The sequence below is a fragment of the Centroberyx gerrardi genome, chromosome 3, assembly GCF_048128805.1.
Source record: "Centroberyx gerrardi isolate f3 chromosome 3, fCenGer3.hap1.cur.20231027, whole genome shotgun sequence".
NCBI lineage: Eukaryota > Metazoa > Chordata > Actinopteri > Beryciformes > Berycidae > Centroberyx > Centroberyx gerrardi.
The window spans coordinates 25,624,476-25,639,821 of NC_135999.1; the positions used below are offsets into that span (position 1 = coordinate 25,624,476).

Sequence of the window (15,346 nt, forward strand, 5' to 3'; positions counted from 1 at the left end):
TCTCTCTCTCTCACTCTCCCTCTCATCTGAGGATTTAACACAGTGCTGAGGAGAGCTGGCAGTCACACTGTGCCCTGGATTGTAGCAGAGAGCAGCCCTACTGCAGCCTGTTCGCCCACCATGGATGTCAAACTGCTGGCGCTGATGGCTCTGCTGGCCGTGGCCACGCACGTCCCGACCGCCAACGGTGAGTCTGAGGGGGGGGCGACCGCAAGATTTCAGACAGATTTGAGCGGTTTAGGGGGTTTGTTGGTTTGATTTTATGACTGATTTAGGTTGAGGAATTTTGACAGAAGAGGGGCTTTAGTCTTAGGGATATTTGTTACCTCTGTTGTCTGGATGCTGGGGCTTGTGCTACCCTTGTGCTTCTTAATATGGGTTTCAGATTCAGATTCAGCTTTATTGGCATGAATCAGGTTTCTTGTAATGATAGCCATCTAGGAATTTATTCTGTTCTATCGCTGCATTTATTGTAATCCAGTCTGCACAACAAGAGAATCAGCTGAATGTCTCAAATGTAAACTGTAGAATCCTTTTGTCTTAACAACATACTGACATTTTCCGTTTCATTTATCAAAGCTTAACTTTGCAGTGTTTAGAGTCTTTGAATGTGTTGCTGGTAGTTTTGTGTCAGGTTTCATTGTTCACTTGGACTTTGATGGTATGAGAATACTGTATGTTTCTTTTCATTTGTTGTGGATACCTTGGTAACAAACCTTTTGTTGCACTCTGACTGTTAACCTCCAAAACTTTAAAACTTTGATATCCTGCTTTGATTCTGGTCTTTTAAATCTCATGTTTTTCTGACTTGGATACACAATACACAGATATTCATTCCAAATTATATATCCACCATTTGTAAAACGTGACACCCAGCACCCACAATGACAAAATGACTGCTGGCATTAAAGTAAATCTACTGACTGTAATTGACATTATTAGATGCTGTTTTTTTTTATATTGAGCCACAAAGATCAGGTTGCATTTGTTCCAAAAATGATATATATAACTTTGGATTGAAACCCTTGATGTTTCAGAGGTGAAGTGCAGTTTTCAAAGTGACCAACCTTAACCCACATTAATCTGTCACAAGTTAACCTTGGTGCAGAGAAGCCGGGTGTTGAGTCACCTGGCCAGCGTTATGCTAAGCTTGTTGTTTCAGCCCCAGTAAGCCTCCTGATTGCATATTAAAGAGCGGGCGCTTAAATGTGTGTATTTGTCTTTTCTCTTTGCTTTCTTTTAATTAGTTTCTAATTAGGGATAAACAATGCGGCGGTGATAGCTGTGGATGCTCGCTTCTGGCCCTGCTGCTGCAAGCCGCATAATGATCCTCTAGTTAGCATGAGAAAAGACCCTGAATGTGTGTGAATCATTAAGGCTGATTTTGCTTCGGATTTAGCCATTTGTGGCGGGACATTTGGCATTTGGCATTATAAAGACGCATATTAGTAGGGATATGTTGAGTTCATTTAGTTAATTTGTGTGTTTATCTGGGTAAGAATTGGTTGATATAAAAAGAGTTGATTGAACTTTCAGCAAAAGCAACCTCTGCTCCATGACATTTTGTAATTTGTTGCCACACACTAATAGCCTCAATGTAGTATTTCACCTTTAATATATGTAATGCATTGAATAAAGAACTGCAGCATCAAGCCTATGAGTGTGTAGCAACGCCTTCTAATATAATTTAAAGTTGTACTGCAGTGTGTTTTCTCTCATCTTTTCATTGACATTTTTACAAGCATCATCATGTCTTTGGAAACATTGTTGAAGGCGTATTTCAAAAAGCCAAAAAGTACAAAATTTGGCGTTATGACCGAGCATCTCCAGTCTTTAATTATCCAGTGACTCCGAACCTCTGGGCCCTCAGAGGCCTCTGTGGAGGCTCCAGGGTGATTTGTAATCATTTTAAGAATGTATTTGAAGTGATTTCCACCGGGGCTGTTGATGCCGTCTGAGCTGCAGAGTGGCCTTTCATAAAAGAAAGGGGAATATTGGAAACTCCAGTCTTGCTGAACGCTGAGGGCCCTTCTCCATTAGAGTGGCGAGGCTGAATGCTTTGGGAGTGAAAAGCTAAAACTGTGTGTGTGTGTGTGTGTGTGTGTGTGTGTGTGCGTGTGTGTGTGTGTGTGTGTGAGTGAGAAAGAAAGAGACTGGCCAGAAAGTGTGTAGCGGGCTAATCTCTTTTTAATGACTATGTTGTTAGGAGCAATGGCAGGTAAACCAATACGTTCCCATGCTTTATGAAGACTTGTTACAGTAGATTAAACATGCTTTTAATTTGTCTAGTGAGGGATGTGATGTGTTTGAACAGGATAGAAATGGGGTAGAAGCTGCTGTGTTTGAAGTTTGGTTAATATTGAAAATATTAATATAAATATCCTCATATGAACCATAGCGGAGTGTATGACGACTCCTCAGTTTGAACAATGAAACGTTTAAGTTGGTTATGAGTCAATTTCACTCAGTCTATCTTATTGCAGCCACTTTATCTATTCAATATATGACTTCACTAAACAGCATAATCATTGACTTCATTTTGTTGATTATCTGTTAACAGTTCAGCTAAAATAAATGTATATTAGACAACCCAAAAAATGCTTAAATATGACTGAAAACTTAAGGCTGAAATTGCTTTTCTTTGTCTCAAACTCAGGTTTATTGTCCATCTTGTAGTCCGAGTTTTGCCAAATTTTAGTATATCTAGTGGAATCTTGAGATGCGTGAGAGTGAACGCATGAGAGAAAAGTAGTGTGTGAATGCATGTTTTAGTGTGTGTGTGTGTGTGTGTGTGTGTGTGTGTGTGTGTACAAGTGGCTGGTTGCTCTTCCGTTCCTGAGAGCTTGTTGTTAAGCTGTTCTTGCTCTCACACTTCACACTGATTGAAATGAGGCTCAAGAATACAACCTTGTCTGTCTTGGAGCTTAGATCTAAAAGCCACACGGTGAATCGATGTGAAACATGTCTACAACAAGCTTTACCTACAATATTTAAAATGTGACTCTTGAGAGGCATTTGTTTCACAGTTAACCTTAAAATAAGAACTCTGGAAGCCTTTAACAAGCTAAACAGCCTTATTTCGACAATATTTGAAAGCACAGTGAATGCGATCGCTGCCTGTTTTACCTGCACGCTCATTTTATTCTCCTAACGCTGATGCTAATGTGTGTTTTCCTCTGTTGTGTGTCTGCAGCGAAGCCCATCAGCCTGGTGGAGAGGTGCTGGTGTCGCTCCACCCTCAACACCGTTCCCCAGCGCTCCATCAAAGAGCTCAAGTTCCTCCACACACCCAACTGCCCCTTCCAAGTCATGTAAGTACATCAATCCGAGTCTAAAATTATGACTGTTGATCAATTACAGGGACTCATCTATGCACTGCAAAAAGAAAATCCATCTTAACAAGCCGTTTAGTCTCGTGTTGAGTCTTAAATAATCATTTTCCTTAACAGAAGTGTAAAAATCTGCCAATAGGATGAGACCATTCCACTTGTTTCCAATGCAAATCAACTTGTTTCAACAATGTTCTTGAATCAAGTGTGGAGTGGTGGTCTTCCTTATTCTGCCTTGTTTCCACATATCATCACTTGTTTCTAGTAAATTCCTGAAACAAGTAGGATGACCTCACCCCATTGGCAGAATTCTTCACTTTTCAATATTTTAAGACTCAACATGAGATCAACTGGCTTGTTAAAACTGATTTTTTTTTGCTGCTCTTCAAAGTTACTTCATTTAGATTTAGCTGGATTCATTCCTGCAACACTGTGAGTGTTGCTTTTTAACGTGAATTTAAGTTTCTGGCATCATGCATTCCTTTGGCATTTTCCTTAGATCTTGTGTTGTAAAAGGAACAGGTCATGGCTGGCATTCTTGAGCGTAAGTTTTTATGGCTAAAATCTGATTCAAATCGACAAATCAATAAGGTCTGGATTTGCTTAATCAGGTGTTTTGGGGAAGGACTGCATGTTTTAAGGCTCCTTTCCCTGGTATCCTTAGCAGTGGGCATATATATGCAAGATTGTGTGTGTTCAGTGAAAAAGATAGATACAGTAGATCGATAGATAGATAGATAGATAGATAAAGAGAGAGTGAATAGGTGAAGTATATGGTGTTACTATCCCTTTATCCTTCCCTGAAGGAGAAGGAACATGCTGAGATTAAAACAACACGATCCTCAAGGAGAGAGGAAGGCGGTAAAAGCCGGGGCTCCAGGGGCCGTTTATGTTTTGCAAAGGAAACAATCATTAGGGGTCAAACTAATTACCTTTGTATTTCTGCTGACCCCCTGTGTCCCTTATCCCTTCTCTCTTTTTTTTTTTTTTTTATTTCCCGCCCCAAGCTGCCCAGTAACATTTAGTATAATGCTACTAGTCTGGCACACATTAACCCAAATGCCTCATTCATTTGTAACCTATAGAAAAACGGGATGGCAGAAGAAGCCCCACAGCCAAAAAAAAAAAAAAAGGAGGGGTGTGTGACCGTTAGAAAGGGGGTGACCGAGTGGCAAAAGGTCAGAGAGGACACGCAGCGCTCCGGCCGGGTCGGGCCACAAGCTGCCTCCCTCTGACCGCCTTCCAAAAAACTGCCAGAGGAGTCAAGAAGTCATTTAAGGCTCGGAGCGCTCGGAGCAGCAGGAGGGAAACCGAGAGCGCTGCAGCCATATCTCTATTGAGGCAGATGAAAGACAGGCAGTAACACTAAACCCTCTTTTCCCCCGACCCCCGTCCCCCCCAGTGTCCCTCCATACACCCCCCCCCCCCTCCCCTCCCCTCCCCCTTCCATCCCAGCATGCTGTTGGTATTAACTTGCTGTGAAGTAATTACTACCTGCTGCTTGTGGAACTCCGGCCCTCAAATTCCAGCCAAGTCAATTAGGGCCGGCTCTCAGTTGGTCGGCCCAGACAAGCAGACAGATAAACAGGATGGAGGGAGACACATCAAAACACAAGAAGCCTCCCGAAACGGATTAGCTGGCCACCCCTAATAAAATAAAAGAGAAGCAGGGGGGAGGAGGGAAGGGGACGTCCCACGGAGGAAAAACAAACACAGATCCAGTTACCGAGCCGCTTGGCCTAAACCGGCTCAGATGTTGGTTTGAGGGATCTCTGCAAGGATTGATGCTCCTGAGCCGCTCTTTTAAGTTTTAGCTGGGAAGGGGAAGCCCGGCCATTTGTTCGTTTGTTCATCTGCATGTCTAAATGGGGGTTGGAGGGGAAGGTGGTGTATTAAAGAGGTAGCGGGGGTGGGGGAGGGGGTTGCAAATTGAATCACACTGCAAAACATCTCCATCTTAAGTCATTTAGTCTATTATTGAGTCCTAAAATTGTAGTTTTCTTAAAATAAGTGACAAAATCCGCTGGTGTAATTTCACTTGTTTCCAATGCAAATCAACTTGTTTCAAGAATTTTGTAGAATCAGGTGTCGTTTTCTTGATAGTAGTGCAGTGATCTGCCTTTTTCTGACTTGTTTCAAGATACTGACACTCATTTCTAGAAAGTTCCTGAAACAAGTGAAACTGCATTGGAAACAAGTGGAGTTATCTCACTTCATCGGCAGAATTCTTCTCTTGGTTTTAAGAAAAATAAGATCTGAAGGCTGAACATGAGACTAACTGACTCGTTAAGATGGAAAGCGTTGCGGCGGTGAAGAAGGAGCGATTCGAGGCGAAGAGGAATGTGTTTCATTTGCAGGGTCGTGCGATGGAGGGCAGGAGGGAGAGACGGAGGGAGGGAGGGAGGGAGGGAGGAGAGAGAAAGGCGGAGAGGCGCTACCCCTCCGAGTTGTTAACTCTCAAACACGACCTTTTGCCACCAAGGTGTGAGATCCATATGTTTGGAGGGGGCGGGACGCCTCTCACCGCCCCCCTATTTACCCCGACGCTCGCGGATCTGAGTCTGGCCCGGCCGTGTCCGATAACAGAACAAATCCTCTCCTAAATATTTGGCCCGGCTCTCCATCAACAGGCCGGCCTTCACCCGCAGGAACACACACTCTCTGAAACCCCAAAGTTGTAAATCATAAAGTAAGGTCGCTCTGACATCCCAGCAGCCCCTGCTTCAGTCTTATGCTGCAAAAAAACATCCATCCGGAGAAGTTAACACAATTGTTGTATTGATGTTATCAGACAATAAGTATGTAGGGCGAGCGCTTACAGTTCTCTTCTTACAATTATATTTTTATCATTATTTTTGAAGCAACTGTCCTCTGAAACATACGGGCGTTTCAGGCGATGCCTTCCTTTCCTCAGTGTGCGTTGATCAATGTTGTATTAAGATGTTGTATTGAGTCATAAAATCCTATTTCTCTTAAAGAAAGCAAACGAAATCTGATAATTGCGTTAAATAATTTCACTTGTTTTAATTCAAATCTTCCAGAGACAAGTAGCAGTATCTTTAAAGAGGTAGTTTATCCACTGTGTTTCTATAAAACCTTTTTTGGTAACACTTTAGATTAGGGAACACATATTAACTATTAATAAATTGCTGGCATGCATACATGCCAGCAATTTTACATGCATATTAGTAGTGTTTTGGTTCATTATTAGTCATTACAAACCACTTATTAGCACCTTATTCTGCACTATTGTATTCACTATGGGTTTTCCATCAATAGCCTCCTAATCAGTGCTTATAGCAGCAAGTAAAGAAGTTGTTGCACATGAATTGGGTTTTTAGTCTGCTTTGCTCAGTATGGGGCTTATAAGGTGCTAGTATCACATATTATTGAGGGAAATTATTAAACTATTGAAAAACCCATGGTTGATAGTTAATATGTGTTCCCTAATCTATAGTCTTACCAAACTTTTGAAACCCGAATTTCCCCTAGGGGATCAATAAAGTGCATCTTATCTTATCTTATCTTTTCTTAAACAAGCTGAGCTGTGGTAAAACAACTTTATCCACTCATTTAAAAAAAAAAAGGTGAGATTTGCGAACTCCATACTACTTTAAATTACCTGTGAAGATGCTTCAGAGAGTAGAGACAGAGCTTTACAAACCCCACAGTGTGATGTGCAGTGTGCGCCTCCCTCCCAGCCGTCCCGGAGCAGAGGCAGAGCTGTGATCCCTCACAGCCGACCGGAGGGTGACAGCCTGTTATGTGCAGTAATCCTCCGGTTTCAACTGGGACGTGTTATGGGATGTTCTGGGGGGTTTTTAGAGATTAAGCTGAGCTGTTTCTGAGCCGAGCCTTCATAAAACTTCAGATATTATCCTGACAGACTGTAGCCGTTTCAAAATATACTGTACCAGATCGAGATTGAGCTCGCGGATATGTTCAACAAAACAGATACTGTAAACACAAGAGATGTGTTTTCATTTATTTTCAATAGTGTAATGTATGCAGTAATAGTGGCGTCTGGGTTCCTTTTTTGGTTAAAGTTAATGCGGGTTTGCTGGTATTAAATTAAGGAGCAGCAGTGTGATTTTTCACTGTTGGCGTTAGGGTGACAGCCTGTTAGGTGTGCTAATCCTCTGGTTTAACTGGGATGTGTTGTAGGATGTTCAGGGGGTTCAGAGATTAAGATGAGCTATTTCTGAGGTGAGCCCTCATAAGACTTATTACTGTGATTTATTGCCATAGATACAGATAAAGACATACAGGTAAGTGCTTAGCTTACAGCCTCTCCGGATAATTATCTCTTTAACAACAACATTATCGCCCCCCCGCAGATATATTATGGTCATTTTGTGCTATGGGGAAGTCAAAATCTTACTTATTGCCCCTTTTAAATTAAAAGGTTGCCTAGTAGTCTATCCCATAATCAGCCATTGAAGCGTCCTTGGGCAAGAAACTGAACCTCTACCTGCACATTCAGATTCATTTACTCAGAAATGCCTAATAAACAAAACAAATCCATGCTCAAGCAACAAAAAGGAGAGGTATGGAGAGGAGAGCATGCTGAGAGAGAAAGGCACAACACTCTCTTGTAGTAGAAAAATAGAAATCTATTTATTTTGCTATAAAAACATGATGTTTCGGTCTCTCAGCTCAGCTTTAATGCATAAAATGTAAATCAAGAGAACCAACTAAGAAACTTCACTGAACCTCTTTAAAGATCAGTGTGCAGTGTGCCAGTCACATTTCCCTGAGGTCGCTCGGAGTTGAATTGTGAATAGCTGAACACAGCTAATAAAGTAGATATAATCTTTAATGTTACAGCATCACAGGATGTTCAGCTAACTGAGGAGAACCCTAGAGGTGAAATATAGTACAGTACATATTGTTGTATCTGATTTTAAAACACATGAGGTTGGAGAACGCTTTCCTTCCTCTCCATCCCTCTTTCATTTTTGCGAACAATTATTTAATCATTTGCAGACTACAAGGTAGAATACGGCATGTAGGAATAAACAGCATGCAGGGACAATGGACACAAAATAATAGGTGTGAAAAATCTGTAAGCAAATGAAGAGTCGCATTTGAAAATGAGATACTCCTACAAAATAATCACTGCCTTGAAAGTAAAACTCATGCTGGGTTATTACTGAGGTTGTTAGCTATCTTGAGTCTTGTGTTTACAAATCAGTGACATTGGAGATATAATCAGTTGCATGTAAGAAAATGTGGAGTGAAAGCCTTCAAATACTCTCTATTTCTTTTCACAGTGCCAAGCTGAAGAGCAACAGAGAAGTGTGCATCAACCCAGAGACCAAGTGGCTGCAGCAGTACTTAAAGAACGCCATTAACAAGTAAGGAGAACCCCCCCCCCATACACACACACACACACACACACACACGCTCTGTCTGAGCAGACACAAGCATCACTGAGAAAGACAGAAATGAAATACACCTCTCTTTTCACATGCAAAGAAGAAATAAACATCACAGCACCATTAAAACGGCCGTTCTCAATTTCCTGCCGGCAATTACTCTGTGAAATCACGAACTTGGTTGATGTAAGAGCTGAGTTATTATCGGTGACATGATTTTTATCAAGTAGGAACAGCGATAAATCTGACACTGGTATTTCTGCTTCCTCGTTTCTCACGTGCGTCTGTCTGAGACTTTAATAGAATATTGCCAAGACAAAGAATCAGATGTAATTTAGAAGCGTTGGCTACTTCCACCATCTCAGCTCACAGCGGTTAATGCATATAAACACAAATTGAGTTTATAATTATTTTTAACATGACATTTATTTCATACAAAGCATTTTCCACTAAATTATCATCACTAATTGCAGTTGGAGAGCAGCGTTGTGGGGGAAGAAAACAAATCGTAGTAAAAACTGCTCCAGCCTGTTCATTCTTAATGAGTTGCACAGTTAAAATGTGTGCAGTCCTCATAAAAACAAAGTTCCCAACATGTCTGGTGGTGATTATCACCGGGCTGCATGTCTGCCTCTTGAAACTCCATAAACACTTACAACACTAATAACACTTAATGCTAAAATGCAGAATGTGAAAACAAGCAATTAACCATTTTCTGAGGCATTATGTCACCAATTAAGGAACAGTGTTACAAGATATTGTTTATTGTCTTGGTAAAGGAGCTGTGTGAATTTCTCTGACACAATGCTGCAGCCTATTCTTGATCATGCTGTGCCTCACTTAACACAGTTCCTTGAAATTGGCATGTGGCACAGTGGCAAACTATATCCTGTTTACGCATAATCTGTCAGACCACAAAACATTCACCTTGCAATGTAAGCGTCTCATTGCATGACATCCATACAGTATGTTCTGAGTCAAGTATTTATTACATATCGTCACTATCGGGTGAAAACCTTGTATCTCCAGGTTTATAAAACCCTTTCAGACCCCATTGTTAACCTCAAAAATGCCTGGTGGTCCTGAAAAGTTGCTGTAGAATTTTCTCAACAATAGAAGACTATATAATCCTTCAACTCAAGTAAAAACATGAAAATCACCAAAATTATATGGTTTTCAACAGCAATATGTGAAGAATCATGAATGATCAAATGAATTGCTTAAACATTTGAGTGTACTTTTAACGACCGTACAAATGCGTTCTTTATCTGCTTGGACTGGGAGATGTGCATGAGTGAAACTACACTTACTTTAAAATCTCCACCTGTTAACACCAAAGTGTTGTGGTACCGCAGTGTTGTTGTAACTAAGAGAATCGCTCAACAAAAGACTTAACTCAAGTGTCGACTCAGAACATCACAGAATCACTTCCTGGTCTGTGATTGTCTGCAGACTACAGCGAGCCTCTGTTCATCATGCCTGTGACTTCTACCGTACTGCCTGGTGTACGAGCGCACGCTTTTATCTCTTAAGTTTACACATCAGAGTTTTAAATGTCACAGAGTCTACATGCTGTTTCAGAAACAGTTTTCCTCTCTTCCAAGAAAGACACAACTGGTAGAAACACTCACTCACACACACACACACACAGACACACACACACACACACACAGTTTCCTGTCCCCAACCTAAAAGCAAAGCACAACCTGACTTCTCTTCATTTTAAAACTTTGTTTATACAATGAGGGATTTTTTGCTGAGTATGCCTGCTCTTTCTCAGCGTCGCCCTGCGTTATGTTCATACAGTCACACACAAATCACATATTATACATTTGATGTCATATGATGTCCACCTATCAAAACTGTTCGCCAACACCTGAGGCCCCTAGCATGTCCATGACTGTCTAGATAGCAGTTTTATTCTTTTTTGACCTTTATTTCTCCAGGGAAAGTCTGCTGAACTCAGCGCTCACGCTCTTATTCATCAGTGCCTCGCTTCACATTCATACATTCTGCAATCAGATGTATTGGAACAGAAAGTTCCTATTTGGTAATTTCACATGAGTGGCATTCAAAGTCAGATGATGAAAAGTTGAAAAGCCGGAAAATTTGGCTGCGATCTCAAATGTTGCTCTTCCATCTAACTTATATACTTCTCCTTCTTCTTCCAGGGTGAAGAAATCCAGAAGACGCAATAACAACAAAAACTAAAAAAAGAGGGGGATGTGTACAGCACGTCGACAGGCCTGGCAACCCGGGCCGCACCTGTATACCTCCCTTCCACTGCTACGGATGTATGTAACACGCTGTATCCACCTCTCTGGACCATTGCAGAACCAGCACTTCACCGCCAAACCCTGCTGCCCGTCCCCAGCGCTGCCCGCCACCGGTCCCGCCGGACAAAGCTTCGCCCACGCAGTCGCCTCCCAAACTTCCATGCTCGCACCAAGTGCAATTATACCTTCTGTTGGAGTGATGGGATGCATGTTGATGTAAAATATGTGTGTGAGCGTAGGTAGAGAGAGAGAGAGAGAAAGAGAGAGTGTGTGTGTGTGGGTCTGTGTCTGTGTGTGTTTGAATGCGCTGTACATTTACTAACTCTGAATGTGTGTCTGTATATAGTATTTTCTTACTTCACTTTACGCGCCTGTAAAGGAACAATTTGAACTCTAAAACTCTCTGTGTCACACACAAGGCTTTGTGGGTAATGCCGCGTTCACCTCATGTCAGATTTACCGTAAATACAAGCGTCCGACTGGGAAAACCCGTCCACGTCAGCCTCCCAGCAGTTATTACAAGTAGGACATGTGGGTTTTTTCTCCCACTCGGCTTCACGAACTGTGGAAATTTGCCAACACAGGTGGCAAATTTCAAACACTGCAGAGAGTTCACGTATATTGGCAGTCCAAGAGAATAAAAATCTAAATTATCAGTTATATTCACAGTAAGACATTCAACTGTGCTTAGAAAAAGTGAGTAATGTCTGCTACAGTTTATTTAGGGTTGACTTCAAATTCCTAAATAAAAAGATTTTGGATGTGAGTTAAAGACGTGAACGCTTCCAATTTATAGCGGCAAGATTTCGTCATTTTCGTTGAGTTTTCCCGATGTGACGTGAACGCAGCATTACCCCAGGAGTGGACTCTGACTGAGGGGGGTCATGGGAAAAAGGGCCGAGGCTGGCCAATGAGGTTAGCCCACTCCACAAGCGGTGACCTATCAGGGCAGGATATGCTAACACAATGTCTCGCCGTTGTCTTACGAGCTTTCCGCACCGTCAGCAATGAAAGTGAACGGAAGCTCAAATAAAAAAAAAAAACTACTAAGGAACAAGCACTGATCATGTGGTGCTATGCATGGGGTCAGAGCCATTGAAGCTAATGGATTTCACTGTTTATTTTATGCAAGATACGGAATGGGATGGGGTCGGTTGTCGTGGCGACGTCTTACAAACAAAATTCCCTTTTTTTGCCAGTTACAAAACACTGAAAGAGAAACACCAGCTTGCGAAATAGTACTGATGTTGCATTCTCTTGGGGAGCCATACTGATCAAGATTGTAATGAAATGGGAGAAGAAAAAAAAAACACCTATCAATGCAGCTTCTTTATTGATTCAACATATCATTCTATAAGGCTTAGAATCAGTAAACAGAGACCAAATATTTATTCATGAAAAACATGCAATATGAAGAAACCTGTCGACCTCAAAAAGCATTAATTTCTTTTTTTATAAATTTTTACGAAAGGTAGAAGCATATCATCATATTTCATAACATAGTTTGAGTTATTACGTAGCTACAGTTTTGTACGTCTTAACAAAGGGACTGGGTAAATATATTTCGTGCCAACATAGGAATTTAACTGCAGTATTTTCATACCAACACCTGTCCTTGGTAGGAATGAAAAGCTAATCAATTGCCACACAAAATACCTGAATGATCAATATCACATTCAAAGGGAAAGTTCACGGGGGCAAAAGAAAGTTTTTGATTATCCTTTTTTATATATATATATTTGAGCCACTTTATTATCAGATGTGTCTTTTAAATGTAATGATTTTATTTTTGTATTGTGTATAATCTTACTAAATGCTTTTTCTTTTTAATGCAATGTAGGCAGTACTAAATGAAGGCGTTTGCATAAAGTACTGTACCATAAAACAGTATTACAGCATTATTTTAATGTTTTCATGCAATATTCCACTTATATTATTTGTAATATGTTTGCAAATACGTGACTACACAGTAGGCAACGTTTCCCCATCTCCAAACCAGCAAAATAGTCCTTTATTTTTTTATTTTTGAACGATGCGGTTAAAAAAAATCATATAATGAAACATGTGGTTCATTATAACAAGTTAAATATTGTCCTTTGCCCTGATTTGTCCCTCTCTCCTGGGGCTATTCTGTGTCCTTATCAGCCAATCACAGATGCAGCATGGGTAAATCTAATAAAATCCATATCTCGGTGCAACATACTGAATAAATCCACGGCTCTTATCGCTGCGTTACAAGAGTCAGGCAATTATCCAGCTCAGCCCACCAGCCGGCCCTCTCCGACGCTTGTAATTAGATTTTTTATGTTTTCAGTGAGGCTGATGTATGATGTGTCGATAGAGCCACTGAGCCAAAACAGAACAATACCTTTGAGTTGAGATCCAGTGGGACCAACATGTGCTTTCAATCCGGCCGCTCCCAGCTCCCCCATGGGCTTCAAGCTTTCACTTAACTGTTGCCATGCCGCAGTACTAGGGGAAATTTTTTTTATTTTTTTTTATTTTTGGAAATTGTTATGGAAGTCATGGTGATTATATTGGTCTTTTCATTTAAACATAACATACATATACTGTATATGCCAGTTGGTGGATGCCTTTTTCCAAGTGTTGATGTTAACAATTTGCAGCTCATAGTGCAATAATTCTATTAACGTTACACATCTCCCATAAAAGTTACTTTTATTAAATTATTTTATTACATTACTGAGAAAGCTGAAATTTAACATGTAACACTGAACCAATGATGTTATAATAGTCAAAATTCAATACACAATTATTCAATCCATTCACAAATTTGGTTCATTAGTTACATCTAAAAAGGATGAATATGTATTGTTAATGCCTTATATTTTAAAAAAAACAAAAAAAAAAACCTTCCTGTACATGTAATAAGATAGATAGATAGATAGATAGATAGATAGATAGATAGATAGATAGATAGATAGATCTTTAGTAATTATTACATAAACAGGAAAAAAGTTGTTACATTAACAGTAGGTAACTTTTTAATGGGAAATTCATTACATTAACAGGATTATTACGCTGATAACTGCAAATTGTTTGTAAGTTAATGATTTATTACATTAATGAGATAGTATTAATATGTAATAACAAGTAATGAGTTTCATCCAACATTGTCTTACAATAGCAATACAATACTACCACTGTAGAGGACATTACTTATTCTTTATTATGAGAAAACAAAACTTGTTTCGGCTAAATATACAGACACATCTGTAGTCATGCATATTTGCTGTTAATGTTTTTACAAAAAATTGTTCATCAATGTACATTATCTGAAACAAATGTACAAAACAATTTTACACGTCAAAAGACATGTTCATGTTCACATTTATTTGCCACTAGTGTGTTCATCAACCGATCAAACTGGGTGCACATATTCTACTTTTGACCCCGAGACAATGTGAAATAATTGTTTGATTCTTTTGAGGCAGCTTCTGACACATAATCTTCATCTAAGATGTATTAGAGTATTACTCTCTGTATTTTCACTGTCTGTAAACCAAGAGGCAACATGTTACCTATGATACTCACTCCCTTCTTCAATAAACTTGTATGAAATATAACCAAGTACACATGTCCAATTCCTCTTAAAATGTTCTATCTATCTATCTATCTATCTATCTATCTATCTATCTATCTATCTATCTATCTATCTACTGTATCTATCTTTTCCTCTGAACACACAATCTTGTGTATTAATGACCATTGCTAAGAATATCAGGGAAGTGAGCCATATAACATGCAATCCTTCCCTAAAACACCTGATTAAGCACATTTTAAGCAAGAAAAATTAGAAAAAATTAAAAAATTAGGGAAAACAGGATGCCAGAAGCTTTAATTCACTTTACAAAGATATCCCAGATATCCCTCATCAATACAGTCTATCTATCTTTATAGTACATTTTATTTAGATAGGTAGAAAAATCTGGCAGAAAGTGTCATGGTAGGTTGAGAAAATGTTCTCTTTTACGGTCTATCATGAGGAATTATCGTACTCAGTTTGATGGAAATAAAAACCGGCCGCCCCACACCCCAGACAGGTGGGATAAGTGCTTCTACAGGCCATGCAGCCTCACTTTCCTCAGAGGGAAACACACACTGGAGTCTCGCCTCGCAGCTCCGGGCCTGCCAGAGAGAACCAGCTGAAACAGAACAGCATCACCAAGCAAAAAATCATCCGCACGCTGCAGGGGAACTCAGACATTTCTGAATAATTCAACGGGACTATCGCTTGACATTTTCCACTGTACAACTTAAACCTGTTGAGAAAAACTGTTTCCAGGCTTGGGATAAATAGAAAAGGCACATGTAAGCCCATTATCCAGGTTTTTAACACCTG

General features: G+C 40.2%; 1 protein-coding gene across 1 annotated transcript; it reads left to right on the forward strand.

The window, feature by feature from the left end:
- Positions 1 to 79: 79 nt before the first annotated feature.
- On the forward strand, positions 80 to 14,560 carry cxcl12b (chemokine (C-X-C motif) ligand 12b (stromal cell-derived factor 1)). The gene is made up of 4 exons (XM_071896252.2): positions 80 to 187; positions 3,194 to 3,311; positions 8,603 to 8,686; positions 10,879 to 14,560. Exons 1-4 carry the CDS (start codon positions 121 to 123, stop codon positions 10,916 to 10,918), a joined length of 309 nt encoding a protein of 102 aa, XP_071752353.1. The 5' UTR covers positions 80 to 120; the 3' UTR covers positions 10,919 to 14,560.
- The last annotated feature ends 786 nt before the right edge of the window (positions 14,561 to 15,346 follow it).

What these genes read in the sequence shown, in the direction of transcription:
- cxcl12b (XM_071896252.2), top strand. Translation starts at nt 121, where the DNA reads ATGGATGTCAAACTGCTGGCGCTGATGGCTCTGCTGGCCGTGGCCACG. An exon ending in GCACGTCCCGACCGCCAACG is followed by an intron (nt 188 to 3,193) that starts GTGAGTCTGAGG and finishes GTGTGTCTGCAG; the next exon opens with CGAAGCCCATCAGCCTGGTG. An exon ending in AACTGCCCCTTCCAAGTCAT is followed by an intron (nt 3,312 to 8,602) that starts GTAAGTACATCA and finishes TTCTTTTCACAG; the next exon opens with TGCCAAGCTGAAGAGCAACA.